General features: G+C 35.1%; 1 protein-coding gene across 1 annotated transcript in view; it reads right to left on the bottom strand.

Annotated features, from left to right (window-relative positions):
• PGGT1B (protein geranylgeranyltransferase type I subunit beta) overlaps positions 1–18,403 on the bottom strand; it is a 42,921-nt gene that overhangs the window by 3,276 nt on the left and 21,242 nt on the right. The window contains exons 5-8 of the mRNA XM_010971506.3: positions 17,094–17,226; positions 11,589–11,634; positions 6,214–6,398; positions 1,515–1,623 (exon numbers count right to left, since the gene is read on the bottom strand). Coding sequence (XP_010969808.1) covers positions 1,515–1,623; positions 6,214–6,398; positions 11,589–11,634; positions 17,094–17,226 — 473 coding nt within the window. The remainder of the gene's footprint in view (positions 1–1,514; positions 1,624–6,213; positions 6,399–11,588; positions 11,635–17,093; positions 17,227–18,403) is intronic.

Consider the following 18,403-nt stretch of genomic DNA (forward strand, 5'->3'; position numbering starts at 1 on the left):
AAATATGATTCCACGAGCCCTTTATTTATATTTCGATTCAGGTACGTATTCAGACCGTAACAGTTCTATGACAAGAGATGAGCTGAAGCGGTTCTAGACTAATAATAAAAACCATGATTCTACTGCAATGCTGCAAAAAATAATCATTCCTTGAATCTAGTTTCATATATTTATAGTTAATACTTACCAATTTGCTTATCAAAAGTGTCAGCATTCTGACTTATTTTTAACAAACTCTTGAACTGATTTTTTTGGAAGCTGTAGATTCAATTTGCTGGAGGTGAAAACATAATGGGGAGGGGCAAGTAGCTTGAGAATTATGCGAGAGGTGGGAGGAGAACCAAATCTTGGGAGGACCTGTGTGCCATGCCAGCTGACTCTGAGTGTTAAGACTTAAGTCTTTGAATGATTTTAACAGATTTAATAGAAGAGTTCAGATTAGAGGTTCTCAACCGTTTTTGCATTAGAGATCCCTTTGAGAGTCTGAAAAGAGCTTTTACCCTTCTCCTTCCCTTTAAGCAAATGTACAACACAAAGTGCCAACAGGAGGGGCACAAGATTACAGGCAGGAAGACTGACAAGACCTCTGCAGAATCCTAGGCCTGAACTTGGACCTAGTGACACTAAAGTCCTGGAGCAGGGTAGAATATGGAGATAATGAATTGGGTTGGCAGGTTAGGTCTGAGGGGCCTGCAGACAGTATCCATGTAATTACTGACTTTATTATATTAGAGCATGCACCTTGGAATAAGGCCTTTCTGGAAAATAGCAGAATTAGCCACATATTTTGAAGAAATGTCATTATTAATAAAGATATTTCATTTTTCTGAAGAATCCATTTAAAAGAACTTATGAAATAAAAAATCCTTTGTTCTTCACATCCATGCCATTCCTGAGTTTGGAAAGCATGGAATACTGTACTGTGTGAATCTATTTGGTTCCTGAGTTTTAGAGTGACTAACCATTGAGCGTTCAGAGAGCAAAATATTCACCTAGAAAAATAACATGAATCTGCCAAAATTCAGGTAAGAGTATGGACAGTGAGGGACATCTGTATTCATGATTTGCGAATTTTGACTTAATAACTTCTGAAAAGAGTAAGAACTAGTTCCCCTTTTGGATTTAAGAGTAATTTATTCTACATAGCTTAAGTGGTAGCTAATAATCCTGAGATCTGGGATGAACCAAATGGTTCTATTTTGGACAAGGACCATTTAGACCATCTGCTTATTGCCTTAAATAAAACAAAACACCGCTAAGTGAAATATTTGCAGGAAAAAAGGCAAACTATATCACTACATCTTGATAATCAAGCCCTTCCTTTATACTCCCCAACACCCTAAATCAACTCTAAAGTTAAACAATTCACCTTTTAAAAACCTATTATTTAAACTAAGTCTAAAATTGTGGCTAAATTTTCTATCATATGCCCTTTCTGACAAAGATGCTTGAAGATCTACTCAATATATAAACAAAAGAAAAGTTGCTCTGCATTTATACAAAAAATAAATTACCTGGATGACTATCTGGCCACTTGGCAAATCCCCCTACGAGGCGATCTTGAGTTGATAAGATGTAATTTCGATTTTTTTCAAAGTTAGTGTACTGGAAAATTTTCAGAAGCTGAAATGACATGACAAATATAAATTTATTGACATAAAACTTTCATATTGACCTTTGGCTCAATTTTCAGGTATATATCATTTAAATATGCTTTTCTCTAGAAAGGCTCTCAGAGCAAGTCTCTGGGACTTGAACATTTAAAATTATCAACCACATTATCTTTTTTTGTATCATCCTATAAAATCTACTCTCCTTTTCTTGACTCACTATTTCATTCTTTTGAACCATACCCAACTGACCTCTCTGCACCACATAGCTACATTCAAAACACAACATCCCAATGTGCTCAACTTAATCAGTTATTTTAAAAAGTGCAATTTTATCTATCCACATTTTAACTTATGATAGCCTTCTGAACTATTAGTTACAAACTGCTAGTAACAAGAACTAAAAATATTTCAAAAAAGAGCAACAAAAATTATTAATCAGGTTCTAGAGACAGTTTTGTTTAAGAATGGTAAAAACTTAAAGTTCTTTAATTAGGAAAGATAAAAGGTGACACAAACACAATTTTAGCATAACATCATATAGTTTAAAAATTTAAGACATGTATTTGTCTTTTCTCTCAAGATCCCATTAAAAAGAGCTACATAAAGGATAAGCCAAACTGTGAATGGAACGGGGTAGGGAGAGAGCAGTAGATTGTTAACAGAGTTCATGAAATGTCTGTAAGAGACAAAACAGTTGAAGGTGTGTTAATAAATCAGAGAGCCACAAAAGGTATTGATAATTAGTGAATAAGCATTGTTTCTCAAGAAGAAAAACAAGATCAGTAAGAGAGTTACAGTACAGATAAGAAATAAACATATTCATTCTTTTTCATTTAATTAACAGAATATGAGGAAAGAGAGACACTAGAATTCTGATGCTAGAAACATTTTCCATCAAGTGGCATATGGGTCATTACATAAAAAGAAGAATCTACAATCTTAACACTGTAGTTGGTTTAGCAATAAACTATTTATAAGCCACAATAAGTGATTATTGGTTTTCAAATTACAGAATCAACCTACAGGTAAGGCATAAAATAATTGATTATTGTTACCAAACAAAATATGAATGTTAACTAACTTGACATTATAAAAGTAAAGGTAAACCAAAAGATTTAGAAGGGAGAAGAAAAGGTTCAGAACTTAAAAAAAACAAAACAAAACAAACAAACACCAGTAACAATTTGCTGAAAAAAAGGGAAGCCAAATTTTCATTTTTTATAGTTGGGAATCAAACATAATATCTAAAGATGTTAAGTCCAGAAATTGGCAAACTATTTAAAGTCATCTACAAGAATTAAATTTAAAAAATGTTTAAAAGCAGTTCCATTTAGAAAGTTGTCAAAGACCACCAAGGTCATATCAAAAATACTCAAGAATCAATGTGAAGGGGCTCATACTGGCTAAAGATGAGACAATTTGAGCATTAAAAAGAACAATGTATTGAATTAAAATGGATAAAATATATTAAAAAAAATCTGTGAGTTCACAATGATACTCAAAGGGTAAAAAAAAAACCAACAACCTAATTTCCAATGATTTTATTGGAAAACTTTAAAGGATGCTAGGGAACCAACTCACTGTACTGAATGAACATTATTAAAATTAAGAGAATTATCTGCCTTTCTCTACACAGCCATACCTCAAGTTAAAGTGAAATTCTTCTTTGTAAAAGAATCCTAGTTAATAAATTTGGAGGGAATGATAAAATATAACCATTTTGCAACCCCCAGTGACATAATGGTTCTAAGTAAAGATCCTCAGTGGCTGCTAAAACTATTCCATAAAAAGATGATTAAGTTTTTATACACTAGCAACAAACAATCCAAAAGGAAATTAAGAAAGCAATTCTATTTATAATAACTTCTAAAAGAATTAAATATTTAGGAATAAATCTAATCAAAGATGCGAAAGATTTGTATGAAAAAACTGTAAAACACTGCTCAAAGAGATTAAAGATCTCAATAAATATAAAAAATCCCATCATTACAAATGGGAAGATTTGACATTGTTAAAATGCCAACACTACCTAAAGTAATCTATAGTTACAATGTAATCTCTATCAAAATTTTAACAGCCTTTTCTCTAAGAAATGGGAAATCCAATCCTCAAATTCACATGAAATTGAAAGGGGCCCTAGAAGAACCAAAACAATCTTGAAAAAAAATAAAGCTGAGGACTTACACTTCCCGACTTTGAAACTTACTACAAAGCTACAGTAACTAAAACAGTAAGGACCAATGGAATAGAATGGAGAACCTGGAAATAAACTCTTACATACATGATCAGCTGATTTTCGACAAAGGTGCCAAGACAATTTAATGGGTAACAGACTGTCTTTACAAAAATGGTACTGGGAGAGCTGAATGTTCACATGCAAAAGAATGAAGCTGAAGCCCTTGTTTTATACCATCTATAAAAATTAACTCGAAGTGGATCAAAGACCTAAACTTAAGAGCTAAAACTATAAAACTGTTGGAAGAAAACATTGGGGAAAATCTTCATGACATTGGGTTTTGCAACAATTTCATGGGATAACAACCAAAAGCATGGCCAACAAAAGAAAAAATAGATAAACTGGATATTTCTCCAAAGAAGATGGTCAATATGCACATCAAAAGATGCTCAGTATCCCTAATCATTAGGGAAGGGCAAATCAAAACCAATGAGATACCATCTCATACCTATTAGAATGGCTATTATAAAAAAAAAAACAACAAAAAACAAGTACTGGTAAGGATGTAGAGAAATTGGAACTCTTATACATTGCTAGTGGGAATGTAAAATGGTACAGCCACTGTGGAAGACAGTTTGGTGGTTCCTCAAAAAGTTGAACACAGAACTACTATATAATCCAGCAATTCCTCTCCTAGGTAATTATCCAGAAGAAATGAAAACAGAGACTTAAACAGATATTTATTTTACATCAATGTTCATAGCTACCTTATTCACAATAGCCAAAAGGTAGAAATAAGCCAAGCGTTCATCAGCAGATGAATGAATAAACCAAATTGGTATACACATTACTATATATACTATTACATTAGAGCATTACTAAACCATAAAAAGGAGTGGAATTTTGATGTATATGAGAGTATGGATGGACCTTGAGAACATTACGCTAAATGAAATAAGCCAGACACAGAAGGACACATATTGTATGACTCTACTTATACAATGTACCTAGTATAGGTAAATTTACAGACCATAAAGTAGAGCAGAGGTTACCATGTAGTCTGGGAGGGATGTGAGAATGGGGAGTTACTGTTTAACAAGTAGAGTTTATGTTGAGGATGATGAAAACATTTGGGGTATAGACAGTGGTAACAGATACACAACACTGTGAACTGTACAGTTACAAATAGTTTAACTGATATTACATTATACATAGATTTTCACCAAAATCTATTTTTTTTAAAAAGCTGGTGGAAAACATTACAACAGACAAATCAGTTTTGATAACTATTTGATAAAAGAAAAGACAATTAGAGATTATATTATACGCCTCTTGATATGATGCAATAGGAATTATATACCATCCTGACTTGCTATGGCTGGTTTTTTAGATGAGATAACAATATTATAGTTCCATTTTTTAAAAAACTATTTTCATTTAGTGATTATACTGAAGAATTTCCAGATAATGTAAAAAATGATGTCTGGGATTTGCCTTAAAATAATACAGTGAAGGGAAGGGAAGTGAGTAGGTGTATGGATGAACGAAGGTTGACTTTGGGATGAAAACTGTTGAGACTGGTTGATGAACATATAGGGGTTCATTAAACACTATTCTCTCTTCTTTAGAGTATTTTTGAAACTTTCCATAATTAAACCAAAAATTAAAATGGTGCCCTTGAGGAATGGCATTGGAAGTAAGAGAAGAGACAGAGGCTACTGCTATCATTTCAAATCATTCTATTTTCCCAGTTTATTTCAACCACATGTATGAATTTTGTTAAAGAGAAAAAAATTAGAATACTATATAGAGGAATACAGACTTTTGTTAGATTCCAGAATATTAGAACTAAGTGATACTTTTTAAAGGTAAAAAGGCAATTTTAAGATGTGGGAAGACTTGTGGGTACTCAGTGGCTAGAAACCTTATAGAATTAGAATTAGGTATATCAAAAGGTAGATAAGGAAAATGTAGGAACATATTAATCAATACATTCCAGAAGGCTCACACAAATAAATTATTAAAAAACCAAAAACCTTAAATGGTTTTTAAAGGAATGATCCATGGATTATCTTTTAAGATTAGTATCTTCCCATAAATCCTTTACTGGTATGTTCAGACATATCTCTGCTCTAGAAGGACTACTGATCAGTTTCAGTTACAAGTTTTTTTTGACATTATGCCTACTTTCTCACAAAGGTTCTGAGACACTGGAGTTTTTTAAGAATTGAAATTTTCAAGTAGTACAACAGATAATTGAATTCTGGGGAGAAACCACACAAAGACTAACTTTGCCAGAGCAACAGGAAAAATTTTGTAGTCTAAACTTCACAATATTAAATGAACATTACAAAGACCAAACCCTTTAAGCACAGTTTTTATTAATAAAGAGTAAAGGTTTCTCATTTTTATTATTTCACTTACCTTTAAAGTTGCTCCCACCCAAAAAGAATAACAGGTGTCAACAGGCTTATTAGGTCTTCCGTGATAACCATTTTGTTGCCTCATTATACACCACCTCTTTATCCTGTTCAATTCTTTTTCTGAAAAAACTTCTTCTAGTTTACCCATCAGGCACAGTGATGCAATGCCACAAAAAGTTGATCCTCCTGTTAATTAAAACCACACAATACTTTAAACTTATTAGATGCCTGGGAAAATAATACAAAAATGACTGAAGAGAAAAAAAGGGTTAAATAATTCTAGAAAATAGTAAAATAAAAGTAAAATGAAAAGACAAGCAATTATAATTTTTAAATAACCACTAAACAATGAAGTCTTCAATACTAATTTGATGAAACAAAAAAATTTAAATAATTTAAAGCTATAACAACCATTTTTTAATGAAAAAAAAGTAAGACTTGGGAAGATTAAGAAACTTGTTCAAAATTACATGGTTAGTGGGAGAGTTGAAACCAAAATTTAGAACTACTACTTCCTTTTTACTACTCTATCGCCTGAGTCGGATTTTAATTCCCTTAAAGACAGTGTATAGCTTATGAACTTGGAGGTTCCAACTACCTAAAGCTACTAATTTTCACATATAATATAAACCAGAAGCTTACATGCAGTCAGCTTAAGAAATTTAAGGAAGAAAAATTTTAGCAAGGGGAAAAGGAAAGTGTGCATGTGTGTGAGGTGGGGGTGTGGAGCAGAACACTGTATCTGTAAGTAGATGTACAATACATATCCATGCTCGCTATGGTACAGTGAATAATGCCCCTCAACAATATCCAAGTCCTAATCCCTGGAACATGGGCATGTTAACCTTATACAGCGAAAGCGACTCTGTGATGGAGGTTAAAGATCTTGAGAAGGCAAGATTATCCTGGATGGGACGCGCCCTAAATGTAATCACAGGTGTTCTTATAAGAGAGGGGCAAAGTGAAATTAAACTACAGTCAAAGAGGCGATGTGACTATGGAAGCAGAGTAGGAAAATCTAATTCTTCCAAACCATATGAACATTTTACCCTAAAACTGTGTATCATAAGAGAATCACTAGAATGAACAGAATCATAACATTTGATAAATCAGTGCCTAGAAGGGTACAATGTATCCATTTAGTTTTCATGACAAATGGGCTCCAGGCTAAGGAGTAGTTGGAGAAGAGTAAATGAATTAAAAAGAAAAAGAAAACAGTATATTAAATACCAGTTAGACTGCAGAATTAGTAAGAAAAGCATATGATGAAATTTGATTGATATCAAACTGTAGAAGAGGTACACATTCTAAATTCAGCCTCCTCAGCTGAGGGATGCAGAGTGGAATATAAGATAACCAATTCATCGAATATTTACTGAACAACTACAGTGTTCAAGGGCATATGGAGTAAGACAAAAGTAAGACACGATCAGCTTACAACCCAGCAGAGAAGATAAGGTAAACAGAGGTAAATGGTATGAACCAAAGATTATGAGAACATAGAAAAGGGAGAAATTACATAGGGCTGGAGGGGACAAGAGATGAAAGATTTTACAAATTGACAGCAGAACCACACATAGATGGGTAAAATTTAAAGATTAAGAAAAGGTAAATGAAGAGAAGCAGGTGAAAGGGAAGCATCTCAGGTAAAGGAAACAGAGTATCAGTGAAGTCCAGTGGTGAAAAGGCAGCTAAGAACGTGTAGAGAAAACATTTTCTCTGCGGCCTAGAGCGCAGGGAAGGGATCTCTCACATGTGCGTCCGCAAAGCAAGGCTGGCACTGGGTCATGGAGAACTACACTAAGCGATTCAAGTGTGGGGGGAATGGCACTGCTGAGCAAGCACAGGGTTTCAAGAGGGTTATGACACTTACCTGATATGTGAGTCTACGAGGTAAGTTACTTAACCACTCTGAGTGAAACTGTAATAATTACTGTGGCAGTTCTGTACCGTGTTAACTTGGCTAAGCTAGAACTGTTTCCCAGAATCCCCTTCCTCACATGGTCTGAAGTTAGAGAAATCTGTGTGAGATCTGCAGGGTGGAAGTGAAGGAGCAGCCAGTGCCCTGGCTGTGGTGAGAGCAGGTAAGACACAAGGGCAGAGGTTCTGGTACACTCCAGCTTGCCCTTATTCTCCCATGTACTTTGAATCCAAGCTCTTTTTATTTCTGGCTCTAGTGACACCAGACCCACAAATGGATGCAGGAGTAAGAGCCCTCCAGTCACATTCTGGCAGCTGGATGGGCCTGGCTCTCCAGATTCTACTGCAAGGTCTCACTTGTCCACCTGTGGCAGTGCTTCTGGAGAGCCCGCCAGTGACTTTTCCCTGATCTACCAACTACCCTTTTTAAGCCTTTACTTCTCCACCTTCTTCCACAACCACGTAAAATCTTACTCCTATAAAAAATTCCTATTCTTGCATATTCATGATGACTTTGCTTCTGACTGAACCTGACTAATACAAAGATGTCTACTCTCAGAGGGCTAGTGTTAAAATTAAATGAGACTAAATGGTAGCTGGCACAGAGCATCTGCTTAATAAATTCTTTTTCCTTTTAGTCTGTAAAAGATTATAAACTGGTGACCATGGAGGACTGGTATGACTGGCAAATTAAGAACAACAACAAAAAAAAAACAGAATAGGAGATTAAATACCCCAAATTCTGGATTTCTGGCTTTCCTGAAAAAATCAGTAGATCTGGTAGTAATAGTTTCACATTCCTAAACAGGAAAAACAGGCTTGGGAGGAAGGAAAGAGAACGATGGTTTTAAAAAATGTGCAGCTTGAGAGGCTGCAGTGATAACAAAGTGGATGTGCCTGGCAAGCACATGGAAAGGGTATATGCAACTCAGAAGCAACAGTACAGATACAGAAACAAAGTTTGGGTGCCATCTTGGGATGATTGACAGAGAACCATCTATTAGTTCATTCAACTATGTGCCACATGTTACAGGTGTGCGGAATGCAATAGTGAATAAAAGAGGCCACAACCCCCGTTCTCATGAGGCATACATTATGTGGAGACAGACAATAAACAAATAAGTAAAATGTACGTGATACGGAGAAAAATAAAGCCAGAAAGGGGGACAGGGAATGCAGGATGTGTATGCGGTTGGTTTGTAATAGGTGCATTTGTGGATGGTTTGCAATTTTAAATAGGATTATCCAAAAATATCATTTAAGCCAATACCTGAGGATGGAAATGAAGCCAGGTGTATGCCAGGAAGAGGGGTGAAGGATTCTATGTAGAAGGTATTCCTTCTAGAGAGTCCTGGTATTTAGAAAGATGAATGATCCAAAGAAAAGAAGAAAAGTTGGACTAAGGTAAAGAGGTGAGAGGAAGAAATAAAAATGGCAAAGGAACCAGAAACAACTTGTCAGGAAACAGGACAAGAGGAATGTGATGTTTTAAGAAAGAAGGGGGAGAGGCTAACAGTTTCAAATGCTGTAATAAACAGAGGATGAGGGGTGAGAGAAAAGATAACAGATTTGAAATGCCAATCATTCATGACTTCAAAAGAGAAATTTCATTTAAGTTTCTAAAGCTTACATGGAAAAATTAAAGAATAAGCCATTTGTGTAGAAGGGCAAATAGTATACCTGGACCACTATTCTAAAAAAACATGAACAATAAAAGCAGAGAAAAGGAGAATACAGCGATTTCACAGGGTGCCCAAACTGTAGGACTACTTTTTAGAAAGAGGTTTCTCTTGCCATTGTGGAGAGTGATAAGGTAAGACAGGGAAGAGAGGCTATACCAGTCTTCTAGAACAGTACTTTTCAGTCTAGCCTCACAGCACATGAGAACATTAAAATGTCTGACATTTGTAGGGCACACCACTGTGCTCCTGGCCAGAAGTCACCGAAACAGGAGTTCTAGACACCCAGGTCTTGGCTGCTCCAAGGACTGAGGGAGCAATAGCTTGGTGTGTCTATAACCCATCTGCAGAACACCGTGTCTGTGGCACCCTGAGTAGGAAGTCCTCCTCTAGGGCTTTAGACCTTAAACGTACCAAGCCAAAAAGAGCAGTAAAAGGAGGATGCAAGCTTTTTGGTATGAATCACAGTCCATCAATGATGATCTCGATGGGTGCAATCCTCCTCAAGTCATACTGACTCAAAATCACTACTTGTGTGACTTAGCAAGATTTTTTCCCATAAGACAATAGCATGTTTGAGTGACCCTTTCTGTCTCGTATCCCAGAGAACATAATCCCATTTTCTGGGGAACAACAGTGTGTTCCACAGGTCTCCCGCACTAGTGTCTCCTCAGCCAGCGTGCCCATTAACATCCTTTACAACACCGTGCAGCAGACCCTGTCTTCTCTGAAGTCTCATAGATGCCCGATTTCCAATTTGTGCAACTCCTTACCAAGTGGTGATGACCACTGACATAATTGCTAATGTCATCCCTGATCTCACAAAGACTCAGGCACATACTAGAATTAAGATGTCCTAATTATAGTATGGCTTCAGAGGAAAATCAAGAGTCCTCTATAGCTCCTTAGTGACATATACATTCTACAAATAACATCAAAGGAGGGAGTGAAAATGAGAGAGAGAGAGAGATTGAAGATACTGGAAAGGACAGGTCCCAGGGGAAGTACATGAAATATATGATAAAAATTTTTTTATACAAACCACCTTCCCTCATATTTCTTGATCTGTCACCTTAATCCTATCAATAATCTTAAAGAAGGATATAATTATTTCTACTGTTAATGAGGAAATCCTCAGAGAGATTAAGTGATGAGCCAAGTCACACAGCTAGTGTCAGAGATGAGACCTGAATACTGATGTGTTTTTTCCACTCTATGTGCTAGCAAGGGATGGACACAACAGGTGAGCACAAAGGAAACGAGTTCACTCAGACATCCTCCTTGATCTGGGCTCTTGCTTATTAAAAAAGGAGCACAGAAGTGTATTTACTTTTACATAAATATATTCCACTTGAACAAGTTCAGGCTATTGATGTGCTGACAAACTATCACTCACTCTTATGGTTCTGCCAAAAGTGAGGAAAATTTTGAAAGGAGAGAATGTACTTCGTGAACATATGCTATGCAGCAAAATATTTCATAACTATGACTTAGGATAATTATATCTTAAATCAAGATGTTTTCATGCAGCTAACAGTTGAAAAGATCACTAGAAAATACCACTTGAACATTCTGGTCTGAATAATCTCTGAATGGTTACTGACCTAGAAAAGCCTCAAGTTGGCATAACAGTGTCAAAAGAGAGACGTAGGAAAGAAGATAATCAGGGTGTACCAAGGGTTGAGATAAACTTCTAGGTCCTACATGTTGAAGATACCGTGATGTTATTTAAAGGAACAAAAGAAACTACGTGTCCATTTATTTTAAGGTGCCTTACCATGAGACTCAAGTCCAGCTCCTTGCGCCAAGCCATTGTCATAGGACTGAAAAAGAAAAGCATGTTCAGTTTAAAAGGAAAATAATAATAAATAAATAAGTTGTCATTATGCTAATTTTCTGTCTCTTGATCTAATTTTATTTCTCCTTTGTATCTTTCAGATATGCACTCCTTCCTACAATGAAGTAGATCTAGGCATTTTCTTTTTTCTTTTCTTTCTTGTTTTTTTTTTTTTTAAGGCATTTTCAAGTACCTGATTTTGTATTCACTAAGCCAAATCAGTAAATGCATACACTAGGCACATTCTGAGAACGGATTGTTCAAAGGTGGCACCTACATATTTAATTTCTACATAATAAAAAGCCCCAACCCTTATTCCTCTCCCACTTGTAAGAATGTATGAGTTTAAGGAAAATGTAATTTTATACTCATATAACATTATAAACACAAAACAAATTATTCTGAGGCTTTTGGGCAGCCGAGGATAATGGTGCCTGCCTAAATTCGAATCTCCCTACATATCCCACAAAATCAAAACAGGGTAAGAACAACACAACTATACAAAACTGAAACCTCAGCAACGAAGCTAAAAGACATGCGCAAGCTTCAAACTACCTGTCTATAGAAAAAGAAACAGCAAATCCCAGCAAGCTGTCTCTCACACTCCTGACACACTTCTGCAGAGAACAAGGGCAATCTATGAAAAATCGTGAGCAAGAGAGAGGAGGGAACTAAAAATCGTGAGGAAGAGGGAGGAAGGGAGCTAATGGCAGGTCTAACATTATCTAAAATCACTGGCTCAAAGAGAAAGTCCACCCTAAGTGTGAAATACAGGCAATCCTTGCTCTGCACAGTTCCAATATACACAAATTCCAGGTACCATGGCTTAAATAACACAATATGGTTAGAATTTCATTAATAACAGTATATTAACTGTGAGCAATCGCATTGAGTATAAACTCGCTGCTAGCTCCTCAGTGCACAAATCACTACATAAATAATAGCTGTGTTTCATGATCAGTGACTAATCACGTAACCTTTTTCAACTGGTCACTGCACATGTCACTTAGTTCATACACAGACAGCAAGGTATGTGGTTGTACTGTCTCTGTCTCTTAGTGATCAACCCATGTGATGTGTCACGCAAAGGCATAACCAAAAAAAGGAGACTGGCCACCAAAGACATAAGTGCAATGAAGAAATGAAAAGCAGTAACAATGAAAGTGAAACTGAGATCAAACAGTAATAGAAGAGATAGCTATCATGACAGTGCTGGCTGTTTGAGACTAGACATGGATTCAGAAAAATTAAGTGAAGATGAAATATCTAGATGAATGAGGTTGTGATGAAAAGGATGAAGATGTTCTAGAGAAGTGATGCTGGCAAAAACTTCACATAAAAGGAACTCTCATAGACACTTCACAACAATGAAAATGCAAAGGACAAAATATTGGAAGCTGATACAAACTTAAAAAGGAGTATGATCATTTACCAAGACAGAAAGATGCTTGCTCCATATCATAAGTTATATAATGAGAAGGTAAAGAGCACTATTCAAACAACTCTTCATACATTTTTTACAAAGAAAACATTTTAACTTTCAATACTGCTAATGTTTTAAATTCAGTGTACTAATAAACAAATATTGGTTTTACCATTAAAAAATTTCTATACATTTATAATTGACAGTAAAAGAATTTTTAATGTTTTGGCAAAAAACTATAAAAATCACAATTGTAATTCTTCCCATTGGTCATGATTAAGATCACTTTGCATCATTTCAGCCTGCATGATCATCATTTCAATTAGCGATACCATGCAAAGCGAGGACTGCCTGTACTGAAGGACTTCTGTAACACAGCACTGACTACAGGGAAGAGACTTAAGAGAATGTGTAAGTCAAGGGCACAGCATTCAGAAGGCATAACTCTGATCAAGACATTTATAAAGGAAGGGAGAAGGGCCCTATGGAGATCAGATGACAAAGGAAAATTCAAAAGAGCAAAATTTAAAGACCCAGGAAACAAAAAAAGATCAGAGCTCTCTCCTACCAGGAAATCACACAACTCACAACATTTCCCCCATCACTAAACAAACAAACAAAAAGAGACTCATTAAAGAGAATGATACTGTATTTCTCTGTATTGAAAAGAGGGTACTCTTAAACTAGGAATTCTTGTAAGAAAAAAAAAATCCCTAAATGAGTAAACAGAAAAAGACAAATCTATACAAAATACCTCTGAGATGAAAAAACAGCAACCAGAATGCAAACATTTCAGTATACGAAAATCTGCCGCCACCTCTAAAAAATGGTGATAAAGCAAAGGAAAACTGCAATACAGCACCCCAAACTCAATTACATATCCTCAAGTAAGCATTTGGTGATATGAAAAGAAAATTTAAGATCAGAAAATGAAAAGGACAAGCAGTAGGAAGAAATAAAGAGTTAAATGATTTCAAATAAAGACAATAAGGGACATTTAAGAAAGACTGAAAATAGCCAAAAGAATAAAAATGAGACAAAGAAGTAAAGAGTGTCAAAGAGAAAGTGGCTGAAATGAAAGATAAGCAAAAAAAGAACACACACAAAATTGGAATACCTAAAGGAAAAGGCAAACTAATGGACTGTAGGTAGAGATCAGCAAACTGGGGACTGCAGGCCAAATCTGGCCTGTGGCTGTGCTTTGGATAGTCTTAGAGTTAAGAAAATGCTCAATCTCACTCCTAATAAAATAAATGCAAATTAAAAACATGCTGAGATATCATTTTTCACTCACTAGATTGGTAAAAATAAAAGTAGTGTGACAGCACGTTCTATTGGTGAGACTGTGTGGACACAGGCACTTTCATACGCTCGTGGGAATATAAACTGGTCCACACTTTTTGGAGAGAAAATGGGCAATATCCCATAAATTTATGTATACATTTACCTTTTGATCAAGCGATTCCACTGTTAGGAACTTATTCTGAAGATATATTTCCAACAATATATAAGCACATATGCAGAAGGTTATTAATTTCAACAGTTTGTATTTAGAAAATATTTACCCTATACATAGAACAGTTGAAAAAACTATGCCCTGTGCACACTATGGAGTACTATGAAACTTAAAAAAAAAAAAAGAATGAGGAAAATCTCTATGACCTGATACAGAATGGTTTTCAAGCTATGTTGTTAAGTGAAAAAAGCAAACTGAAAAAAGTACTCTTTTGGGCAAGAAAGGAGTAGAAATAAAAATATACATATCTATTCATCAAAAAGAAGTACAGAAAGGACCAAACAAAAACTAATGAGGATGCTTACCTACAGAGTGAATGGGAACGAGGTGGTAAACATGGAAGTTAGGAAAAGAGGTGGAGACAGAAGGAACAGGAAACCCCTGCGAGTTACACATCTCTGAATGTAACTTTTTGTACAGTTATAACTTTCAGAACAAAGTTAATATTTCACATATTAAGTAAATAAAATCAACAAAGTTGGGGAGGGATTCTAAAATAGAATCTAAACAGAAACAAATAAAGAACTTTATTTCAAATAAATAATATAAAAATAGTAAAGGTGGGGTGGGGGCAATGGTGGAGGGAATAAAAGAAGTAATTGTTTGTTAAATCATTTTGACTACATATCCTCAGGCTCTAAACAAAAAGAACCAATGCATTCTGGATCACAGGAGCCAGGTCTGTCACTGTCAGAGAAGGGAGTCACAAATGGAAAGAGGAAGGTTAAAATGAACCCTGTGGTGCTGAATTAAAATTTGAGGTATTGGTATGAACTCATGGCTTTTGATAGACAGATACAGATAGAGATATGTGTAAGTGTGTAAGGTGGATGTCTGTGTATACATACATACATACATTTCCTAGCTCTGCTGCTGAGAGAAGGGCTGGAAGCAACGATATTCCAGTACCAATGAGTACATCTTGTGCCCAAATCCTACTTTCTAAACACCACCCTTCAATAAGAAAGCATCAGAACTCCTTGAAGAAATGACTGATTTCAGATCTGAGGTTGGGAAGGTAAAATACGAACCTTGACTATTCAGAAAGCAAGGAGGTGCTCAAAGAATGTAGGGGACATATAAAAGGGCACAAGAGCTTGCATGAGGGGGTTCTTGCTGGCTGAATCTGGGACAGCATCAAAATAAATAATGATAATAACAGATAATAACCCATTGAATAAAACAGGAATCTAGAGTCCATGTTTAAATAAAATAAATAAATACATAAAGGTGAGGGATACCTTTTTCTAACAGTAGAATTTTAACTGATAATTATAAAAGGAATGATAGAGCTGTAGAATCATTAACTCATACTAACACTAGTGGATAAAAGTTTGATGAGGGACAGGATATTTACAAAGTCTCCAGATATTTCAACACAAGATACTGAATAATTACAAAGAGAAAAATGCTAACTTTACAGAGAAAAATCTGGCATACACCGACTTAACCAAGAGATCAAAGTTAACATCACCAATAATAGGGCAAATCAACATGTTGTACCTCCAAATACAATGCACTGAGAAGAATATGGTATTATTTTTGTAGTACTCATGTCAAAATGCGTATCACCCACCTTGGAATATAGCATAAATCTCCTCCTCCTGACCTTTTAAAATGGAGATACTGGGGTCTGAACCTAGGATCTTGTGCACGCTAAGCATATGCTCTAACACTGGGCTGTACCCTCCCCCCTCCTTTCCTCTTAAAATTCTTTTAAAGGTTTGTTTTTTCTGCCTCCACAGGCTTTTAAAAATTTGTGCTACTGTAGATCCTACAAAACCTAATTCACATTCACAATTCAATTAAAAATAATTCCATTTCTCTAAGAACCTACATTTACATTTTCATTTTGAAACACTCACTAGTAAAAGTTGAATTAACAGCCTAAAATATTTTAATCTAAAAAATAAAAATTTCATATTTATGAAGTAAAATAAAACTGGGAGGCAGTACTTCCATTTCTCCAGTTTTATATGAGACTAACAAGCAGGGCAAAGGATATTTCTGATTAAAACTAAACTAAGCTTTCCCTACTATTGTCAATAAAAAGACTAAATTGTATTGTGTGAAAGAATAACATTTCTACTTGATATTCTCCTTAAAATAAACTTTAGATTTAAAACACAGACACACACACACACAAAGTATTAAGAAACCAAAAGTGACCCAAAAATCTACCGATTTCCCACTGACCCCTACTAGGACAGGCTATCAACATTTATCCTTGAGTTTTACTATTTTTTGCTTCTAAGGCTGATCAATCTCTTTCTCATAAAGACATTGTTTCTTTGGATACAATCAGATTACATTTAAAATTTAACAGCTAAAGGGTCAATACCCTCGAAGATTTTTTTTATGGCTATTCCAACACACAAGGTACCCAGAAAGCAATCTTATTACCCTTACTTCAAAATTCTTGCTGGAAGAGACGAGGCATGCCACAGCCCTCATATGTGAGCAATAATAACCTGAAACAAAGAGTCAATTTATCAACATAACTCACCATACTTCTTCTAATATAGCTGATGGCTTTTTTCATATCCATGCCGGACCAGTTGTTGAGCATATAGCAAATACAGGAAGCACAGTATACAAATCGCATGTCATTTTCACTGCCTTCAGGTACTGCACAAAAACTGAAAGTAGTAACAATAAGGATTTACTATTAACACTGTACTATAATTTATTTTTTGCAGGGGGTTGGTTAGAAACACCTACTTCATGTCTTTACTCACAGAAAAATCTATCACTAAATATGGATTTAAAAACCACATACTATATGATTCCACAAAGAATAGGACTATTAACTTGAATTATATAAAATTATCTCTAAATCATTACTCTATCCCAAAGTTCTGATTTCTGGGTAGCTTTACACACTACCACAGTTACCCTTTCCCAGAAGCTACCTAGAGTAAGTTTATTTGCTCTCAGCCATGGAAAGCTGTGGCACATTGGCTTGAGAATCAGTGGCTGAAAGAGTAGCAGGTAAAACCTGGAAACTATTGGGTAGTAAGAAATTCTCAAGCTCAAGTTTCACTTATATGAAATTTCTTCTTAATGTACATATACAGATAACCATTACTTAATAGATCATATGGTTTTAATTTTCACCTATGTAATTAGTTTTAGAGAAGTTATATAATAGCCTGTGTTTCATATCTACTCTTTTATTTATAAACAAAGATAAGATAGCAGTAACCAAAGACCATAATGAAATATTGAGAAATTAGTCACATGTACTGGCTTAGGTAAATACAGTAACAAAAACAGCTTTACAGTATTTCCAATTAATGTCAATTTATCTTGTATGTTTCCATTAATTCTCCCCTCATCGAGAGCAGTATTTTTAAAATCCTAACGGGAAAATAGAGACAAAAGTAGACGGAGTACAGATATTAACAACACAGCAGGATTTGTTTGCAAAGTCTTTTTGTTAGACAGCATCACTATTGCTTTATCACTTCCTAGACTTAAAAAATGTTTACCTTAAAACTCTAAGATTCTTTTTTTTTAAGACATACCATTCAAACCATCATACATTAATGAACTCACTAACTTCATTTTGTATTCTTTAAAAATGTCATGGAAACTACCTACACTAGTTATAATATAATATTCAATGTTCATCTCTTTCTCCTCTATCATTATGTCTTAAGGCGTTAACAGTTTAGACTAAATGTATGTCTGCTTCAAAATACCCATTTTTAACTCAGAAGGTAAATTAAAGTAGATTCTAATCTTGAAATTATTCAACCATTTATTTATGGATATACTGTCTCCTTTTAAAAAAAAAGAAATGACAATAGAAAG

Source organism: Camelus bactrianus, chromosome 3, assembly GCF_048773025.1.
Source record: "Camelus bactrianus isolate YW-2024 breed Bactrian camel chromosome 3, ASM4877302v1, whole genome shotgun sequence".
NCBI classification, from domain to species: domain Eukaryota; kingdom Metazoa; phylum Chordata; class Mammalia; order Artiodactyla; family Camelidae; genus Camelus; species Camelus bactrianus.